Here is a 22589-nt window from a genome sequence, read left to right as displayed (position 1 = left end):
ATATGAGTTGATCAACGAGAGTAGGCAAAAGTACAGATCTCAACTTTTAAGCCTTGTGAGACTCTCAAGGATAAGAAGTCCTCATTTGATGCCCTCACGACTCCTCATTATTCTCAAGATTTCTATTTAGTATTTGTTATCTTAAGATGTTGCCTATGATCATGAAATTGATTCGATCTAAAGGGACGCTTATAGAAAAGCGAGCTGAACCGAGATTGAGAGGTATAATGGAGGAGGAAGATCGATCTAGAATTTTAAGTCAGATTATAGATTATATTCACAGACCGGTTAGTTATGATTTGTGAACATAACTATGTATATAACGTATCATATTTAAATAAGATTGAGAGAGAGATATGTATGTGACTAATTGATCTAGGGTATAGCATACGAAAATCTACTTTTGATTATGTTCATTTTAAGCTATTATAAACTCTCAACGGATGTATGACAACGAGCTCTCAAAGTATGTTGATCGCCCGGATTATTTGCCCATATGAACATTCCAATGAGAAGAGAAATAGAGATGTTTAGCCCTTTATGGACGAGTGGGAGATGTTGGAACATTACGCCCATTAAGGGCAAAATTGATAGCAAGATTGATTGCCTTTTATTACCATATTGATTGTGACAATTGAACATGATATTATTTCTTATTAAATACATGGGAGAGAGAGACGATATATGTGGATATTAAGAACGTACGTCGTTCTATTAGCGTGACTCTACAGAAACTCTCTAAAAAAAAAAACACTCTACAAAAATCTCTCTCGAAGGACGATCGATTTATTGATTCGGATCGATTTCTCATTTGCAATTGGGGCATTTAATTTGTGGCTATCGAGGTATGTTCGTCTAACGTGATATACCTCTTCGATCAGTGACTCAAGTCGATCTAGGGCTTGTATTTAGATGTAATCCGCTGGGTATGTGTACATATTTTACCGGGATCCATTCATTTCATTTCTAAACATGTCTGAATGCGAAGCTTTAACTTAAGCTCCACGGAGAAGGGGGCAAGCGTGGACTGTGGCTTTTGTTCATCGTCTGAATACTGGTCTTCAAATGCTAGTCATTAGCCTGAAGCAAGCATATTACAGACATCGTGCATTAACGCGCCTAAGTCGCGAATGATCTAAAGCTTTACTCCCGTAGAATTACACAAAACCGGCAGCAGTTGTGTACCGGCTTGCGGAAAACTCGCGAGCCTCTTTTACCAACCAAAGATGCCTTCAAGCATCACTGTTCTTGATTATGCCATGGTTCTATCTCGAATGCTCATCGGAATGCCTCGCCATATTAACCCTCCGCGGTTCCCACCGACGTCGAGGTTGTAGCTGAACTGCTTCGCTTCGCCGTCGTTGCCCATCGAGCGCAGAAAGGCCGTACAAACAGGAGCCATCTCGAGCTGAAAAACCTCGAAGCGCAAGGAAAATCGTGGACAAAAAACTCGTAGATCTGCACCACTAGAAGGTTTACACAATTCATTGTTATTCTTGGCATTAGGGAATATGATCTCCCCAAGTTGGAAATTGAAAACCTCTTCCCTTTTGACCTACTTCATACCTTCTTTCTGCTTTCCCCTCTCATGTTCCAATCAATCAAAAAACTTGATCGGAGGAATGTACAAGGAACGAGGGACACTACTACCATCCAATTCATTCACTGGCCGTGTGTTTTTAATAGAAATCCTTCGTTTTATACATGGTAATTATAAATTTGCACATACAAAAGAAAACTTCCCTAATTATAAACAAGGAAAATTCCAAATAAGAATATGAAATGGACCTAACTTCAAATAAGTTTCAAACAAGGGCTTGACCTCACTAGCCGGTTAAATATTCCGCCCGATCAAGGGCATATTCGTCCAAAAACAATTAAATTATTTTTTTTTTTCTTTTTCTTCTTTTCTTTTATCTCGTTTCTTTTGCTTTTTCTTTATTGCGATCGGCGGCTGGCGAGGGCCTTGACCAAAATGCCCTTGACCAGCCAGAAGATTAAGTTTTATTTAAGACTGTCATGGCCACTTCATACCCTTCTTTGAAATAAGGTCCAATTGAAATCCTTATTTGAGAAAATGAGAGCACTTCCAGCCTTTTTTTGAAATTATATCTAATTCATACATTTATTTGAGAAAACGAAGGCACCTCGAGCTTGTATTTGAAAAGGAAGGGCAATCGATAGTGCTTGGTGCAAAACCACATGATGGTGGCTCTTTATTCCCTCCCTCACCTAAATTCATTCAGCAATAGAGATCGTGCCGCCTTCGAATCCGCTACATTCATTATTTCAATTTAGCCTGGTTGGCCACGATGTGTGATTCTGACTAGAGAAGCTAATATTCTTGTGGCGACTCACTTCGCATGCGTTCATTGTTTATTTGATTTCGCCCAATGCAAGGAATCTTCACAGGCATGTGCCGTTTATTTTACACAGTGCGAGTTCCTCGCACCGTGTATTTTGTTCGATGTGAATACCTAACTCACGTTGACTAAATATTCTAGTGGCCACTCGCTTGCGTGTAACATTTTCTTTTACGCAATGCAAGTTCCTCGTATAGTTTATTCGGTTCTGCACATGGTCACCGTTAGACCCCAAAAAAAAAAGAAGAAATATGGTCACCAAGGGACCTACTTATTGGATGTAGGATTGTTTCCTTAAGTTTAGGTCTCGTCTGTATCAGGCAAAAAACAAAGAAAGAAACAGAGAAACATGGCCAATGTCGTTGTTCCTGAGACTCAACTCATTTCAAAGGGCAAAGCGATCCCGCTCCTCGGCTTCGGAACGGCCGAGTTCCCGTTTGTCTCCTCCGAGAGCGTGAAGGGACACCTTCTCGACGCGATCCGAGTGGGTTATCGACACTTCGACTCGGCCAGGGTTTACCAGTCTGAGCAGCCCCTCGGAAATGCCGTGGCCGAGGCCCTTGAACTCGGCCTCATAAGCTCACGTGAGGAGCTGTTCATCTCCACGAAGCTCTGGAGCAGCGACGCACATGGCGACCTCGTTGTCCCTGCGCTCCAGAGATCCCTCAAGTACAATCTCAGTTAAACATATGAACCACGTAGTACCATGTTTATTTATGCGTTTCAATTGTCCTGATTTTCACGGCCTCGGTCGGTTCTTGTTCGTAGGAATCTCAGGCTCGAGTACGTGGACCTGTATATGTTGCATTTTCCGGTGACCTTGAAACCAGGTGAGTGCACGCTTCCAGTGTTGAAGGAGGATCTGCTTCCGTTTGATTATGAGAGTGTATGGAAGGCCATGGAAGAGTGTCAAAAGCTGGGCTTGGCCAAACGAATTGGAGTGAGCAATTTCTCATGCAAAAAGCTTGAGAAGTTACTCAGCATTGCTGAGATTCCTCCTGCTGTCAACCAAGTGAGTTCATTGTTGGCCCCTTGGGAATTCATGTTCTCTTAAAATTGCTCTAGAAAAATAAGAACCCTGTTCGTCTTAACAAAGAAAAGCTACCACGGAACAAGTTTTCCAAAAAAAAACTTGTTTGTTCCCCCAAAGCCGAATCAAACGCACCCTCTACGTTCCTTCAGTCGACTTCTCGATAGTTCAAGGCCGGTACACTCCTAGATCAGCCTAAATCTAATCTCCTAGGCTCCTAGGGCGCCCCTCAAAAGAATCATACTCGTGAAGGATGACCGAGTCATCTGATCATCGACGAAGTCAAAATTGGTAACATGAGATCTGCCCATGAACGTCATCCCAGGCAATCTTATAAGGTATCAATGAAAAAGAGAGAATAAAAGGAGTGAAGGCACTGAGATTATAGTATGGTGATCTTTCTGCAGGAACCAGCATCAAAACTTGCTATGACCAAAAACATTTTTCTCCTGAAGTGGTTAGTTGTAATCTTAAATCAGATGAGTCATGATTCCTCACACCTTAACAAAAGGGTGCGACATTCTATCATATGATTTAAGGGGGTGCGATTTGATTGTGTAGGTGGAGATGAACCCTCTTTGGCAGCAACAGAAGCTAAGGGAATTCTGCAAGGAGAAGGGAATTCACATCACTGCCTTCTCTCCCTTAGGCGCCAAAGGATCGTTTTGGGGGACCAATAGAGTGATGGAATGCGAGGTGCTGCAAGAGATTGCCAAAGCCAAAGGGAAGACGCTTGCCCAGGTTCTCATCAATCTCCTATGCACTTTATCGTTCTCAAATTCTACGATTCTGCTAGTACAAACATCGACTCGGATGATTAATTTAAACCATTGGTCCTCTTAAATCAATACTCGATGCGTCTAGGCCACGGTCGGTTGCAGTTATGTAAGATAGGAACCCTTAAGAATTAATCACTCTGCTTACAAAGCTCAGCTCTTTACTCCTCACATACGTGAACATGTTCCGTATAAATGGTCAAGCTCGTGTTTTGGTTACATCGTTGGCTTTGCATGAAGGTTTGTCTGAGGTGGGTGCATGAACAAGGGGTCAGCGTGCTGGTGAAGAGCTTCAAGACGGAGAGGATGAAAGAGAACCTCGACATATTCGACTGGAGCTTGAGCCTTGAAGAGCTGAACAAAATTGGTCAGATCCCGCAGAAGAAAGGATTCCTCGCGCCCGAGTTTGTATCCCCCGATGGTCCTTTCAAGTCTCCCGAAGAGTTCTGGGACGGGGAGGTTTGAGACAGGAATTGTCAGTTTCTTCAATAAGTTTGTTCAACTTGAGACGTGTTGAATGAGTTTGTTCCGAGATTTGTTTGAACCTTTTGATGGCCAAGTGAATGGCAGTCCCTTTATATTCTAAGAAGAGCGTAATTATGTTCACCCTTCCTTTTGTCAGTGTCATAGGGAGGTGTTTCTATATGTGTTGTTTGACGAATAATAAAACTAAGCCGTCATGCACGGTCGGGCACGGCGGCTTTTGCGGTGTTTCAGATTTTGGTGGATTTCTCTCATGTTCATTCTCATATTCTAGACGAAATTACTTCCAAATGTTTCATATCTTTACACATTAATTACCTCAATTTATTACACTCGATACTCGAAAGACCTTAAATAGCGTTCCACCAACTAATAATACCAGCTTCCTTTTTCCTTTCCTTTTACTATCATATAACTTGAAAGAGAAAATACGTAGTTACTTTGGGGTAAAGAAAACAGTTCTTTTCTGAATATTGCCGTTGTCTAAGAAGCACCGACACTCTCCGAAGGCCTTCGTATCATGTGCGACACTCTTCGACACTACGACATTCTCCGACATGCTATCGACATGTGGTCGGCCCTCCGGATACGCAAGCGACATGCGAGTCTAGCATCTTGACAAGCGAAAAGTCAAATTTTAAACATTTTCAATATATTATGGATCAAAATGTAAATTTATCAAATATATATATATATATATATATATATTTAAGTCACATATCCAGCCACTCCAAAATTAATATATTCAATCGGTAAAAAAAAAAAAAACTAATCGTGAATTCCTAATAGAATAAGAAAAAAAAGAAACTCACCGCCGATATTTTTATATGTACATGATAATTTACCATGTATATATAGAAATATCCATTTACTATACAACCATGTATATATAGAAATATCTATTTACTATACAATGTGTCCCAACGTGTCAAAATTCTCTATTTTTCAAGAAATGACGTGTCGGCGTGTCGTGTGTCATATCGCATGTCTCGTGTCGGTGCCGATGCTACACTGGTTCTATAAGTACACAAAAGTGAGAAGTCACGACCTTTGACAATATCGGGATTCGGCGCACAAATCACAATGAAATAAAGCGTAAATGCGAAAAAAGAAAATCGAGACACAAGGTTTATTGTGGTTCACCCATAATTAGGGCTACATCTAGCAGAGAATTCACTATAATTATCACCTCGCACATTTTTGTTGCATATCCTCAATTACAAGAGAAATATATAATATATAGCAGTAGTTATTCATGGACTCTAACCGTAACGGCCTAATTTTTTAATCGATTGGATTATTAACGTTTCGAGTGGATTGATCATTGTAAAGGTTAAGACATCCAAGATTTGCGATTTGGAGATTTATAAATTGTGGTGCAGTGGACTATTTAAGATACTAAAACCGAGCAATTATTCGATTGTTGGTCCGGAGCTAAATGGGTTCGCAATGGAATCGTGAAGTTCCTTAAACAACCCCCAAGCCCCTTTCTCTTTCTTCCTCTCATTTTCCCCCTTATCGTTTGCAACACCCCCTCTCCCACCTCGTTCATTCTGCCGCAAGATCCATGCATGTGGCTCCTCCACTGCCCCGGCGCCACCGTTCCTTGCTCAAGTTCAAGCCCGACGACAACCCGACCCCCCCTCAACCTCAGCTCCTTCTCCGCTCGTCCCGTTGCTCGTGCCCCTCTCTCTTGCTCGTGGTGACCCGTGCGGCCAAGGAGGAAGAATGGACGAATCAAGCTCGTTTCAACGGTGATTCGACATCCATTTTCTCTGAAAATCAATCCCAGGCAAGTAGATATCTACCCTTACTACTAGACTGATCATTCGTTCTTCGTTAAGCACGGATCATGGATTTTGTATATGGGTTTTTTGGTTGAAAGACGTGCTTGCATGGTGAGGGAAATGAGGTTATTTGTTCGATCCATTGCTTGAATTGGTATCCCTAGATCATGGGTAACCCGGTTCTATGAGTTGTTTGTTCTGATTCGGGTCGGTTGTGAGGAATTGAAGTTGGGCCCATTAGAGGGTGGTTCCGTCATAAGGCTGGGGAGAGACCCACGAACTTATGGACTTGCATGTTATTCGGTGGCTTGGGTTAACATTGTGTAGACATGGGTAACTAGAAATCAAGACCCAATCGTCTGGTTTGTCGGTGGATTTTGATGGATTGAAGTGGGAATATAAGAAGGGAAGTTCGATCCCATAGGTTGGGAAAAGGATTCGTGGGGGTTTGGAATCCAAACGAGGTAAGTTCTGGGTTGATATGGTTAGTTTGGCATGAATGGAAAGGGAGATTTTATGAACTTCGGCCCTATGATCTTCATGTTTCTTATGCCGTTTTGGTGAATGTTTCCTGTCTATATTTTGAATTGCCTTTGGTTTGGTATTCTGCGGACTTGTGGCCTGCTAAGGATTGCTTGAATGGTGAATGGGTAGCTTGGTCGTTAGGTTAGATATCATATTTGCTGAGCTTCGAATTACTCCCGTTGATTTAATCATTTTTCAGATAGGACTCACGTTTGAGAAGCAGTGGATTTGGATGACGGCATTGGAGCTCACTGATGAAGATCGTGGATAATACTCCGGAGTAGGCGTTTCCCTTTGAAATCCTCCTAGTGTATTTTCGTGTTTGTTTGTCTAAAAAAGATAATATAACTAACTGATATCTATATATATATATTTTTGTAAGACAAATGTTTTCAAATCTGCGTGGCTTATGTGTGTTGTTAGCAAACCCTATGAAAGGCCATACCCTAGTAGGCATACCTACTACTTCTCTTTATGCATGCACTTGTATTTGATGTATGGCTGCTGTTTGTTTTTAGACGACTAAGCTTCCACATGACCCTATAATATTATCTAATATAAGATTAACACAGAACCCGTTAGCAAGGCGATGCCCTAGGATGTCGCGGGTCATTTCACTAATCCAAACTACCAATGAAAAAGTGTGGGCTAAACTATAAAAACTTTCTGATGGTTCGGGGAAACGCGACCACTCCGAGGTGGCCCCTCGGACACCCACTCGCTCGTCAAGAAGCCGCTCTCATACCTTCATATCAATGGAGGGTATGAACCACATTTTAATAGATAAATTACAAATTTAGTGTATTTAGAGAACATCAAATTCCACAAAAGCATACTTAAAATACTCACTTACGAAATCTACTTCCAAAATTCACTACAGCATAGTCAATAATAAGGAATCTTTCATCTCGGCAAAAGAATGAACATGGTCAATAATAAGGAATCTTTCATCTCGGCAAAAGAATGCTATTCAGTATTTAGCCACTTCATACTAATGTACTACACGGCATTCTTTCTCGCGAGCAATAATAAGAAATATGGATCGAACCATTAAGTCAAGTAAGTTAAACTAAAATTCACACTCCTCCAATTAAATTTTACCTTCGTCACCGTGACGAATGACTGCATATCAAAGTAATAGTTTGCCATGCAAGATTGAAAGAAAGAGAGAAAGATGTGAAAATTAAAACTTGATGGGAAAATTATCACATAAGTTATAAATTTATCGTAATTGTATCAATTCCGTCCTTAAATTTTTTTGGCCAATTGAGTCCTAAATCTTTTGCATTTATGCCAATTTAGTCCTCTTGCCCGGTCGACGTTGACATGGACAAATTTTTTGAATATTTTATAAATTTTTATTTATCTATTTTTATATTCTTCTTTTCTTTCGTTTTCTTTTTGTTTTTTTCTTTCCACTAGTTGACGAGTTGTGACCGACGAGGATAATCGAAGCTCGGCGGCCACTAGGCGAGGCCATCATGACCGTGGGTGAAGGTAGCCTCACCTGCGGCTAGCGAGGCCATGGTCGCCTTTGCGCATGATGGTGATGGCCTCACCTAATGGCCGGCGAGTGCCAACGACCCTCGCCAACCACAACTCTACAGTCAATGGGAAAACAAAATGAAAGTGAAAAGAAAAGAAAAAATATAAAGAATAAAAAGATAAGGAAAATATTAAAATATTACTAAAAAGGATTCATGTTAAAGCCGATCGAACAAATAGACTAAATTGATGCAAATACAAAAGGTTTAGAACTTAACTGACAAAAAAAAAAAATGCAGCACTGAATTGTCACAATTGCGATAGGTTTAGGATTTTTTTGGTTATTTTTTCGAATTTGATAGAAAAAAAAAGTTGCACGGATAATCACACAATTGGTCCCCAAACTTTGGCTCATGTATAGTGTGGTACTTAAACTTTCAATTTGTTCAATGTGGTCATCGACTTTAGCCCAATGTGTAATGCCATCATGTACTTTTAATTTGCTCGGTGTGATTCATGAACTTTTGGTAAATGATCAAAGTAGTCCATATAAGCTGCGATTATAACTTTAAGTAGCGTCTCAAGATTGTCACGTTTAGATATGCGAATCACAGTTTCATAAAGTATAAGAATTGATGCACTTTGTTTAGGATCTATCATTCTTGATGTAGAATTGTGACGATCCGATGCTCAAAAGCTTCTCCTTTATAAACTCTTTAAACACTGGCTTCAATGAGACGACCCCTCACGTATCGCTTTCTAACGACTCTTTATATGAGGTTATGTGGACATTAAGAATTAGTTGAGGGATTTGAACTTTATTTATAGAGATTTCAACCTATCGCTCATTATGGATGAGGTTTATCTCAGCCCATGCTTTCCGATTACATATCCAACTTTGATTAGCAAATTTTAGCCTAATGTGTAATGCCATCATGTACTTTTAATTTGCTCGATGTGATTCATGAACTTTTAATTAATGATCAAAGTAGTCCATGTAAGCTTCGATTATAACTTTAAGCAGCGTCCCAAGATTGTCACGTTTAGGTATGCGAATCACAGTTTCATAAAGTATAATAATTGATGCACTTTGTTTAGGATCTATCGTTCTTGATGCGGAATTGTGACGATCCGATCCTCAAAAACTTCTCCTTTATGAACTCTTCAAACACTGATTTCAATGAGACAACCCCTTACGTATCGCTTTCAAACGACTCTTTATATGAGGTTATGTGAACATTAGGATTTAGTGAAAGGACTTAACTTTATTTATAGAGATTTTAACCTATCATTCATTATAGATAAGGTTTATCTCAGCCCATACTTTCCAGCCACATATCCAACTTTGATTAGTAAACCTTTTTATCTTTCTTTATTGGATCAATAATTAATCACAATAGCAATTAATAAAGCCCACACATAAAAATATATTCTAACAATCCATAAACTATATGCAAATAATCAATATTTTCATTTCATTGATTTAAGTTCGGGGACAACGTTAAACATTTTCATATAGTCCAAGTACTAGTTTGAATATGTACCAAAATTTCAAAAATCACATCGAATAAATGAAAAGTACATGGATAATATTACACATTGGGTTAAAGTTCAAAGACTACAATGAATAAATTAGAAGTTCATGTATCACATTGCATATCATGCGGTAGTTCAAGGACCGTTGATGTCTTGGACCAAAAAAAAAAAAAAAAAAAGACTGTTAATGTCATTTCTCCCAAAGTCGCATGTATTGTTCTTTTCGGGATCATAACAAATCATTTGGAATAAGCAGAAAATGCTGCAATCAGTCGGAAGTGATATTAGAGGGGCCAATAGGCGTGCCATGGACGGCAAATTGGTCATGCCTTTTTATCCCACTTAGCATCAAAAGTCACACCCCCTCTTTTGGTCTTTCGCATTTCTCCAAATTCATGGAATAAAAATCTGCAAAAGTTAATCATGGGGTTTTGCCTTTTCGAAAACAGTGGGAAAGTCACATAGCCAGTGTGGATAAGAATCTCTTTGCTGTTTGATCTACTCCATTATTTTTTAACGATCGACCGGGAGAAAAAAATGTAAAGGCTCCACAAAGCATATTGTGATGCATATAGGCCTTAGACTACATCAAGTTTTCAAATGAATCCTCAAAAGCTAGGACCAACGCGATATTAATCAATGTCGTTCGTCCAATCAAATTCAGCCGGAAATCGTTGAAATGGGATGCCAACCATTCTATATGGCACAGCCGAAGTTAACGTGAATAATTTTGACATTTTTTAATCATTTCTTGTGAATTTTTTATATTTAATTTTGTTTTACTTTCATTCTTTCTCTGCCAATCGCTGAGCCTCAACAATGGCGGACAACTGGTCAAAGGAGACGACCAAGGAGGGTCATCCTCACTGGGATCCGGCGAGGGGCGAGGACATCGATCATGCTATAATGGGGATCATCAAAAGGGCTTGATTTGATTGAACAAATTAAGCGAAACAAATAAACAACTTCGTTCTTTAAAGCTAAGAGTGCAAATTGCACATATGATAACAAAAAATAGAGGTTCAAAATTGTACTTTACTTCACTCTTTTTTTTTTCCCCCTCTAACTAGAAGATCATAGTAAATTCTAGCAAAAGGTTATCTCAAGGCTTTTGCAAGACCAAAACGTGAGTTTTTTTTTTATATTTGAACAATCAACACGACATTATAGTTTGGCCAAAAGGATACCTTTTCATGGTGATTTAATTAGGGTTTGATTTATCTTCTATCACCACTAACACCTATTTCCAATTTTTCTTTGGCCGAACGCTGTTGTCACATCAAAGTAAACTTTCAAGAAAAAGAAAACCATGTAAAAATCTGTAATTGTATCTCAATTATCATATCAACTATGAAGGGCCAGCCCGAGCCACCGAAGTGAAGAGAGTAGAATTTTTTTTTTTTTTTTTTTTTTTTGGGTCAAAGTGAAGAGAGTAATTTACGTGAGACTAATGATGGCAACGACTTTTGTTTGTGGTCAAAATTCAATCCGCCTTCATGATAAGAGGAGGCGGCCCCAATCAGTGGGGAATCCGATCATCGTCTCTGCCTCTTTTCCCGCTAGTGAGAGAGAAAAATCTGCGAGAATCGTCGATGTCGTGAACAAGGCCAACCCAATTTGGGTCGCACGAATACCCATGGGAATTAGAGATTACACTATGAAGCTCAAATGATTGATTGATTCGACAACCCACCCCAACATCTTCTCTTGCGAGTCGAAAATCGAGGCTTTCGTTGTCGCCTAAGACGAGTCTCTCGGATTCATGTCCTTGACAAATCGTATTTTCTTTGCCATACTTGGACAAATATGAGCTCAGCCGAAGGCAAGTTAAACAAGTCGAAATGGGTTTAATGTATTTTATCGCACTAGTCAGAAATGCTCTAATGCATTTATCGCATTGCGAAAGCCGCAAAAATTATAGAAACTGAAACGTTAAAAGTGGAAGTTGCAAACCAGGCATAACAATTGAAATTTATGGACTTGGCCTACGTGAATTGGGCCGATCGTTACGACAATGACTCTGGAAATTTATGAGCTCAATCGAGCACAAAGTGGGGCTAAACGACTAAGTCGTGTTACCACCATTCCTCTCCTCCTTCTCTTCATCATTTTCGTATTCCTAGAAATAGAAAGGACTTCAGACAACAACAAAAAGATTAATATCATGAAAAAATCATAAATTGGTATATCCGTAATAAATTTACTTCAAATTATTTTTTGAAGATAAAAAGTCTCAAATCGGTATCCATGTAATGAATTTATCCCAAACTTATACATCTGTGATAAGTTTATCAAAAATTATTTTTTCGACCATAAAAAATCTCAAACCGGCACACCTATGATAAATTTACCTTACGTTAGTTTACGTTAAATTAGATTAATACCACGAAAGCCCCAAACCGATACACATGTGACAAAAAGGGGGTAAAAATCTCAAACTAGTACACACGTCAACCGCCACACGTCATCCAACTCAGCAATTTGATGATAAAATCTAACAAAAAATAACTGAAGGTAAATTTATCATAAGTATACTAATTTGGGTTTTTGGTGGTTAAAAAATTAATTTAGAGTAAATTTGTCACATATGTACCAGTCCGGAATTTTTGTGGTCAAAAAAATAAATTGAGATAAATTTGTCACAAGTTTATCAATTTAAAATTTTTCGTGGTATTAATCAAAAATAAAATAAAAAAAGAAATCGAGAGGAGACATATGTGGATCGAATTATAGCTCATGCCTTTTATAGCACACGTTGCTTTCTTATTAGTACAGTAATTTTCTGTCCTTTTAATAGAATTTTTGTGTTTTGCTTTTGGTCCATGACAATGCTTCTGTCAAATGTCTTTCTGTCTATTACTCTAACAGGGCAAACCATAAAGATCCTCAAGTGCTGTCGGTATCCCTCAATGGCGTTAGCATCGTCACTCGAGTACTTTATTCGAATTGATCATCCGACGGTATTGTAAAGAAACTAAACATGATCAATCCAGCCTAATTCCCTAAAAATCCCCAAACTTTAGGTGTAGTCCTAAATCTACCATGATTTTTTTTTCTAAAAATACTCAAATTTTAGGTTCAGTCCCAAATTTGCCCCGAATTTTGTTTGGTCTAAAAACAATCACCATCTTTCAATATATTCTCAAATCTATCATCGTGGTCCGGTCCCAATATGAAATGGCAATTTCATGTCACTAACAAATCCACATCAGCAAAATAATGGAACGATAGGTACGGACCAACGTGGTATTTCCAAGTCGATATCAAATCCACCTCGATGAAATTATTGAAATTATTTGGAAATGAAATCGTTCTAGGACATGAAAATTAGGTCTGGCTAACGAAAATGTTTGGACAAAGGGCTAATAAGGGCATATTTGAGATTGGAGTACAAAATTGATGATTTTTCTCTTAGACAAAAAAAAAAGTTCGGGGATAGATTTGTGACTGGATCCAAAGTTGGAGGTTTTATTTTAGATTAGGAAAAAGTTCACGGCAGATATGGATTGGACCAAAAGTTTAAATTTTGGGCGGAATTAGAACTAGTCCAAAAGTTAAGAGGTTTTTTAGGAAATTAGGCCTCGACAATCCTATGTGATTGTTTTAAATTGTATTCGAACTTCTTTTATTTATTTTTTAAATAAGTGTTTTTATAATGATATTGAATAACAATATCAATTTATCTATACATTTTTTCGTACTTATATCAATGGGAACCTTTTTCCTAATTTTTTTTTGTATATAGAAAATTTGCAACTTGCTGTGTTTCATGTTTTCTTAATTAAATTTTGTTAAATGTCCAAATTTTAAAGAGCAAGAATATTAATCAATACAACTTTCAATGAGGTTCTACTTTTACCACTGTAGATATCATTGCTTAAAAAATGTTATTAAATGGGACTATAGAAATACTTATAAAGACCAAAAAATATAAAAAAAAAAGTAATAAAAAGATAGCCATACTTTTTGATGATTTAGGAAATATATTAAAATAAAAAATTATTTAAAAACTTGGCAATAATTTAATTATGATTTTTTTTTTACTTTGTCGTAAAAATTTGAGACATTATATTGAACATTTTGAAAATTTAGGGACTACATCAAATATTTAGGAAAAGTTCAAGTACTGCATTAAACGAATTAAAATCTCATGAATGACATTGCATGTTGAGCTAAAATTTAGAGACTATTTGCATCTTATTCCCATATCACTACTATAGTCCCCTTTTTTTTTGGGTCGACCACTGCTACAGTTAATGTAGTTGTGGGTTTGGTAATTAACATGGCAACCTATTTCGCCAATTATTTAGAAGGGATGTGACTATAAAATTTGGTCAATCTATTCTTAACGATTCATCCCAAATTAAGTACAATCCCTGGACATGGAGAAATGACTCGTTTATAGGATTTTTGGCTCAAATTGTCTTCGCTAAGCTTCTTACGCAAATAGCCCATGAAGTGAATAACTTTAATTTGTAAATCAATATACTATTCTCACTCATTTACAATTCTAAGAATTTCAGAGTTATTTACCAAAGAAGGCAATGAATTCCGTCGGAGGTTTCCCATGAAGAAAATGGAGGTGGAACCAAAAGCCAGCTATAAAGTGAAAACTTTCCCGTCAAGATTTAAGATAGGATGAAACAAAGAGCTTTTTAAGCAAGAACAGAGAATAAAAGGGGCAGCATTTGAGGAGGCATCATCACCTCCAATTCCATTAACAACAGAGCTCACTGATGGTGTTCCTCCTTGTGGGCCATTTCCTCGATACAAAACTATTATTGTTCTCTTCTCCATTAGCTTTTCCCACCTTTTCTTACTTTGATTTTCAGTGGACAAACAATCCAGCTTCAGATTTACTGGTTGAACTTCATGATCGTTGATTCCCCTCCTCCAATTTCAACATGTGGGCTCCGCTCCACTCCCCTAAACATCATCTCCCTCACCATTAATCTCCAACAGTGCCAAACTTGGGTAAGTATCATATCTCTTTAGTGGATCGCTTCATGATCTGATCGCAAAATTAAAGTCGATCCTCACGTGGAACCGATGATAATCAAACCCCAGAACTCTCTACCCTGTCCTGCACAGTAGTTGTACGACCCTCATTCCCATATGTGTAACCCTTTTTGCTTTGGTTAAATGATAGTTTTTTGCATATACAAGCATGGCTGATGTCTCCAATCAGAGACAAACTCATTCCTCCATATGAGTTGGGGAGGACCACTGTAGCATAAAGTCGAGCACAAAGTATCTAGCATCCCATTCTTAATACCCTCACTCAGTCACTCGCTCACACTCGTGCCTAAGACATTCTCACGCTCACTGACAGGACACTGACTGAGAATAACTCTTTTTGAGTCTTGGATCAAGCAGTGCAAGCTCCCCCATACTTTCGGTTAAGCCCTGAAGGCACGGATCCATGGATACAAGACTCTGTCTATGGAGCCCATCAAACCCTTTTGACCAAAAGTCAGATCAAGATCAATCTCCTCACTCAGATTTCACACCCTCTCTCTCTCTCTCTCTCTCTCTCTCTCTCAGTACATCTTCCCCACCCGATTTCAACCCCAGATCTTTTTCTTATTCCTCTGCACGTTCCCTCCTTTAGCATTTGCGAAAAAACTATAAGGAGGGAAAAGTGTTCTTTGCCTTCTTTTTCCTAAAGCTTCCCTCCCCTGCTTTGCACCAACAAAGTATCATCATTCTTACACACCCCCTCTCTCTCACTCTCTTGGAGAACCCACTGTTGCTTTCTCTCCCACTCTCACTCTCATTCTTTCAGATGTGTTCCAGGAGAGTTATTTCTCCAATGGAGACCAGCCCAATTCATCTAATCTACCCTGTACTTTTCATCGTTGTTGGTCTTGTCTCTGTTTCTGCAGCCGAACAGAGCGCTTCCTCCATGAAAACGGATGTGGAAGCCCTGATCTTGTTCAAGAAAATGATCCAGAAGGACTTGAATGGAGTGCTATCTGGGTGGCGACTCGATCAAAATCTTTGTGCTTGGTATGGAGTCACATGTTACTCAGGGAGGGTCACTCAACTCGATCTTAGCGGCCAGAGTTTTGAAGGGACCGTGTCTTTTGACCCTTTGAGGTCTTTAGACATGTTAACTGTACTCAAATTGTCATCAAACTCATTCGCTATCAATTCAAACTCCTTGCTTCAACTCCCCTATGGTTTGAAACATCTTGACCTTTCTTTTGCAGGCCTCTTCGGCCTGGTCCCTGAGAATTTCTTCTCCAAGTGCCCCAATCTCATTGATGTCAATCTAGCTTTCAATAATTTAACAAGCTCGTTGCCCGAGAATTTCTTTACGAAGGCTGATAAGCTTCAGGTTCTCGACCTGTCTTATAACAATCTAAGTGGGTCAATTTCAGGACTGAAGATCGAGAATTCTTGTGGTTCTCTGTTGCAACTTGATCTTTCCAACAACCAGCTCAACGAGTCCATTCCAAGGTCCTTTTCAAACTGCACCAGCCTCCAGACAATGAATTTAGGAAACAACATGTTCACTGGAGAGATTCCCCGCTCATTTGGGCGACTTGCTAGCTTGCAAAAACTCGATCTCTCTCACAACCATCTCACAGGGTGGATTCCTTATGAGCTGGGAACTGCATGCAACTCGCTGCTCGAGCTCACGCTTTCCTTTAACAACATCTCGGGGCCAATTCCATCATCTTTCTCATCATGCACATGGTTGCAGAGCATTGATTTGTCTAATAACAACATATCAGGCCCCTTTCCAGATTCTATCCTTCGAAATCTTGGATCGCTTGAGAGTTTGCTATTGAGCAACAACATCATCTCTGGGCCATTTCCTGCTTCCCTCTCATACTGCAAAAAGCTGAGAGTCATTGATTTCAGTTCCAACCAGTTTTCAGGTATCATACCACCTGAATTATGTCCCGGAGCCGCCTCACTTGAGGAGCTAAGAGTTCCGGACAATCTCATCACTGGAAAAATCCCACCTCAATTATCTCAATGCTCACAACTCAAGAAGATTGATTTCAGCCTGAACTATCTGGCTGGCTCAATTCCAGCGGAGATCGGGAAGCTTGAGAATCTGGAGCAGCTAATCGCGTGGTTCAACGGCCTGGAAGGTGAAATCCCACCAGAATTAGGAAAATGCAGGAACTTGAAGAATCTCATCCTTAACAATAATCATCTTAAGGGTGAAATCCCAACACAACTGTTCAACTGCAGCAATCTTGAATGGATATCACTCACAAGCAACGAACTGACCGGCGAAATCCCACGTGAGGTCACGCTTTTGTCAAGATTGGCTGTTCTGCAGCTGGGGAATAACAGTTTGAGCGGTCAGATCCCATGGGAGCTGGGAAATTGCAGTAGCTTGGTGTGGTTAGACTTAAACAGCAACAAATTAACAGGAGAAATACCGCCACGACTGGGGAGGCAGCTCGGAGCAAAAGCATTGGCTGGTATTCTTTCTGGAAACACTCTTGTATTCGTAAGAAATGTGGGCAATACATGCAAGGGTGTAGGAGGTCTGTTGGAATTTGCTGGAATTAGACCTGAAAGGTTGTCGCAAATACCGACATTGAGAAATTGTGACTTCACAAGAATGTACTCAGGTCCAATCCTTAGCATGTTCACAAGATACCAGACGGTGGAATACCTGGACCTTTCTTACAACCAGCTCCGAGGGAAGATCCCAGAAGAGTTTGGGGACATGGTAGCTCTGCAGGTTCTCGAGTTATCGCACAATCAGCTATCTGGAGAAATTCCTTCATCGCTTGGCAGACTTAAGGATTTAGGGGTGTTTGACGCATCACACAATCGACTGCAAGGCCAGATTCCAGATTCGTTCTCAAACTTATCTTTCCTGGTCCAGATAGATCTCTCCTACAATGATTTAACAGGGCAAATCCCACAGAGAGGACAACTAAGTACACTTCCTGCCAGCCAGTATGAACACAATCCAGGACTTTGTGGGGTTCCATTAGTTGAATGTCAGAATAACGATCCAGAAACAAACCCGGATGGGGCCGTGGGCACGAAAAAAAGAGCAAAGCCAGGGACTGCATCGTGGGCTAACAGCATCGTCCTCGGAATTCTACTTTCTATTGCCTCCATTTGTATCTTGACTGTATGGGGGGTAGCAATGCGTGCAAGAAGAAAAGAGGCAGAGGAAGTGAAGATGCTGAAGAGCTTACAAGCAGCGCATGCAGCCACAACATGGAAAATTGACAAGGAGAAAGAGCCACTGAGCATCAATGTCGCAACCTTCCAGAGGCAGCTGAGGAAGCTGAAGTTCTCCCAGCTAATCGAAGCCACTAATGGCTTCTCGGCAGCAAGCCTCATCGGTTGTGGTGGGTTCGGCGAAGTGTTCAAGGCTACATTGAAAGATGGCTCAAATGTCGCGATAAAGAAACTCATAAGATTGAGTTATCAGGGCGACAGAGAATTCATGGCAGAGATGGAGACATTGGGGAAAATCAAACACAAAAATCTAGTGCCTCTTTTGGGTTACTGCAAGGTGGGAGAGGAGAGGCTATTAGTATACGAGTTTATGGAATACGGTAGCCTAGAAGAGATGCTTCACGGGAGAGTCAAAACTCAAGACCGGAGAATACTTACATGGGAGGAAAGGAAAAAGATAGCGCGAGGGGCTGCGAAAGGACTGTGCTTCCTACACCATAACTGCATCCCCCACATCATACACCGGGACATGAAATCAAGCAATGTATTGTTGGACCACGATATGGAAGCAAGAGTTTCTGATTTCGGAATGGCCCGGCTTATAAGTGCTCTCGACACGCATCTAAGTGTAAGCACGCTAGCTGGCACACCAGGTTATGTCCCACCAGAGTACTACCAAAGCTTCCGATGCACGGCCAAAGGAGATGTGTATTCGTTGGGTGTCGTCCTCTTGGAACTCTTGACTGGAAAGCGCCCGACTGACAAGGAGGATTTTGGGGACACCAACTTGGTGGGGTGGGTGAAGATGAAAGTGAGAGAAGGGAAGCAGATGGAAGTCATAGACCCGGCACTGCTTTCGGCAACCAAAGTCCCAGAGGAAGCCGAAGCGGAAGCGGAAGTAGTGAAGGAGATGGTGAAGTACATGGAGATAACACTGCAGTGTGTGGATGATTTCCCTTCCAAGAGGCCAACCATGTTGCAGGTGGTGGCCATGTTGAGAGAGCTTGTGCCTGGCTCCACAAACGGAAGCAGCAACAGCACCTGAAACATCATGAACTGCTGATGTTATCTTTCTTACTGTTTATTGTAAGATGATAGTGCCTGTATGTTTTATTCATATGTTAAGAACCAAGATGAGATCTTTTTAATGTATCAAATTCACAACAATTCCAATCTGATGACGAACGTTGAGTGCCGACGCCGTGACCCTCTATACATTCAAGTCATGCACTTACCCAGATCGCGTAGTGAAGAAATAAAGTTCACGAATTCTTCTACCTAATGAAAGGGCGGTTGGACCTTTGGGTGCGGCATTTACTCAAACGGGTGAAGGCCATTGTCAAGAACACAGAATAACATGCCAAGAAAGCAGGTGTCACTCAAACCAAACAAATATGTATTGGTGAATTGCCACGAAGAGGTCCATGAACACTAACCCATTACCCATATGGACTCGAAGAAGATAATTGATCGAGATTTTAACAGTAGTAAGTCATGATAAGCAGGATATTGTACCTTAACAGCAGACGTGATAGTCCAGTTGAATTTTCATCAGGACAATGGAAATCAATCAGTAGAATGAAACGGGAGCGACAATTTTCTTGCGAACTGATTAGATTTGGGAGGGAACAAGAGTGTTGGGCATTTGTCGAAAAGGGTTGATTTTGCTTTAGCTGCTAGCAAGTGCACCAAACCATCAGTTGAGCTGAATAGACCAAGAACAAGGTGGAGAAAATTTGAAGCAATTTCGGAGTACCACGGAAAGATATTCAAGAATTCTTGTTGAAAACTCATTCTACGCAACAAAAGAGAACTCATGAAGGAAGAAAATGCGAATCATAAAAAATGAATCGCTCAACTTTCATAGCAATTTTAAGATGGATTTCGCAAAGGTACGTCCTAAAAGTTCAAGCTATTAAGAAAATGAACTTAATCCTATCTAAATTTTGACTCTACGTACAATTTCATGATTGAACTCTTATTTGATCTGGTTCATCAATTTCTCGTGACAAATTCAAATCAATCCTTCAATACAATCCACAATTTTTCATAAATAAACTTTTGCTTAGAGTTTATAATTTTTTTTTTCATTTCAATCTTTTTCCCGAATGCTATTGCAATTTTACATTTTTAATCATTATAAATATTGCGATAGTTCAATTTAAGTAAATTTTAGCTTATGATATCCATAACAGGAAAAGTGAAAACTCATTAAGATGTGTATCGGGTTGACATGTCTAAGGCAGCGTTTGGTCGTCCGTATAAAACTCGAGATAGGATATGTTTTATCATATCTCGCGTTTGGTAGGTGTCCCGGATAGTATAATGTCGGATATAGGGGGATATAACCCGGATAAAAAAATCCTAGGGGAAGGGGTACGATAAGGTCGGATAGGATTTCTCTTATCCGTCATATAAAAGCTAACTTTTCTTGTCTCATTTGTTTCTATTTTCATTTTATTTTATTTTTTTTGCAAAGAGGTTTGAAAATCTAATAACATGTGTATATTTTCAAGTTTTTTTTTTGTATGAGAACATTATTTTTATAGTAATAAGATCGGAATATTTCATGAGCATCACGTAGGGCATATATGTCCTTTATATTGATATGCGGTTTCTTCCAAATGCAGGATATGATAGGATATGAGAATATCCAACTTTAAATCCGTAGTTCACCAAATGATGGATAGGATATGGCCAAATCCCTAGATTTCTTATCCTATCCTATCCAATCCTATCCTAACCAGAAATCCCGACGACCAAACGCAACCAGTGTTTTAATTAGGATATTTTGCTAGGACATTAATTTATCAATAGATACTAAAAAAAATTTTTAAAAAAAAAGAAGATACTTATATGGGAAAAAATCATAAAAAATAATAAATAAGAGCTTGAAGTGTACATTGTATCAAATAAGTATCTAAAGTGTCATCATTTTTTCAAATAAGAGCATGAGTGACCATGTTAGTCTCAAAAAAGGGTCTAATCTCACCGATTAAGGGCATTTTCGTCATTTACTCTTCTTTAAAGTTTCTTTTTCCTTTTTTAGTTTTTTATTTCCTTTTTGCTAGAGAGCCAAGCGAGGCTGCCCTCGAAAGCCACAGGCGAGGGTTAGCCTCGCCTAGGCGACCTTCCCGACCGACCACGGGTTAGGCCAATTGTCACCAGATCTAGGCAAGGGTCACCTCGCCCGCGGCCAAAGAGCACCTGGGTGAGGCGAACCTCGCCAGCAACCGGTGAGGGCTTGTAGACCCGTACCAAGGACTTGATAACTCTATCCAATTTTGCTGATGAAAAATGCTAATGTGATTTTTTTAACATTTTATCTTTCCCATGTGGCATTAAGGTTAAGTAAAGCACTAAAACGACATCATTTTTATTCGAATCCTAATTTTACACAAAATCTTAATAAATTAGGTTAAAAAATTCAAAATCCATTAAAAAGACATTAAAAAAAAAGGCTAAAACTTAAAAAAAAATCACACAAGAAAGAAAAAACCCAAGTCCTCTACCTCTAGCCGTTGCACCATCGTCGGTGGACCGGCGCTAGAACCTAGAGAGGTCCAATAGGCCCTTGGCAAGGCGCCAGCCATGGTCGACGCCACACTAGTCATGGGGCGACGGCCCGAAATGCCTTTGTATTTTTTTTTAACTTTTAACTTTTTTGTATTTTAATTTAATTGAACTAAAATTTAGATTAAGATTATCTTTCGACGAAATTGCCCTTGATAGACCCGAATATTTAGTTGGCTAGCGAGACTAGGCCTTTAATAGAAATAGTCATGGTCACTTCAAGCCCTCATTAGAAACCGCCACACCCACTTCATGCCATTGTTTGAAACAAAATCCACTTCAAAACTTTATTTGCGAAAATGAGGGCATTCTAGGCCATTATTTGAAATTTTCTCTAGAAAATATAAAACTATGCCTATTGTGACGCATTTATCTTGATTTTTTTTCGTGACATCAAGAATCCCCCACTACCTAAACTTTTTCTTATGAAATAAATATCTTAAACTTGTACATATGTTACACATTTACCCTACGTCAAGATTCTATCCGGTATTTGCTAGCTGAAACGACATCGTTTTTATTTCATTTAAGCCCCGTGAGCGTTTTGTCAGCATCATTTGCCTTTTGGTGTTCATGTAGGCAAAGTTTTAACGGTACTCATTGACGAGATCTTGATGAAGGATAAATATGTCACATAGATTTAAGTTTGTGTTTTGTTTTTGTGTCACAGAAGAAATTTTAAAATAAATGTGTTACAATGGAGATAATTTGAGATTTTCGACGACTTTTTCATTATTTACATCGTTCTAAATCTTTTTCCCTATTTTAGTTGGATGTCAAGAGTAATGAATCGACGCGGACCGCGAATTTCCTTTCACATACATAGAATTACGAATAGCGTAATAGCATAATTGAGAAAAGGCAC

General features: G+C 39.4%; 3 protein-coding genes across 4 annotated transcripts in view; 2 read left to right on the top strand and 1 right to left on the bottom strand.

The window, feature by feature from the left end:
* Positions 1-22589, bottom strand: part of LOC115757354 (DNA (cytosine-5)-methyltransferase CMT3-like) — a 266289-nt gene that overhangs the window by 17621 nt on the left and 226079 nt on the right. The gene's annotated exons all lie outside the window — the stretch shown is intronic.
* Positions 2693-4634, top strand: LOC115757378 (non-functional NADPH-dependent codeinone reductase 2-like). Its single transcript, XM_030697587.1, has 4 exons — positions 2693-3032; positions 3132-3375; positions 3955-4134; positions 4410-4634. The coding sequence occupies exons 1-4, from the start codon at positions 2713-2715 to the stop codon at positions 4632-4634; spliced, it is 969 nt and encodes a 322-aa protein (XP_030553447.1). The 5' UTR covers positions 2693-2712.
* On the top strand, positions 14498-19347 carry LOC115756089 (serine/threonine-protein kinase BRI1-like 2). The gene has a single exon (XM_030695768.2). It carries the CDS (start codon positions 15771-15773, stop codon positions 19194-19196), a length of 3426 nt encoding a protein of 1141 aa, XP_030551628.1. The 5' UTR covers positions 14498-15770; the 3' UTR covers positions 19197-19347.

Source organism: Rhodamnia argentea, chromosome 6 (assembly GCF_020921035.1).
Source record: "Rhodamnia argentea isolate NSW1041297 chromosome 6, ASM2092103v1, whole genome shotgun sequence".
Classification (NCBI taxonomy): Eukaryota; Viridiplantae; Streptophyta; class Magnoliopsida; order Myrtales; family Myrtaceae; genus Rhodamnia; species Rhodamnia argentea.
Note: the sequence above shows the minus strand (reverse complement) of the source record. Positions and strands in the feature narration are given on the sequence as shown.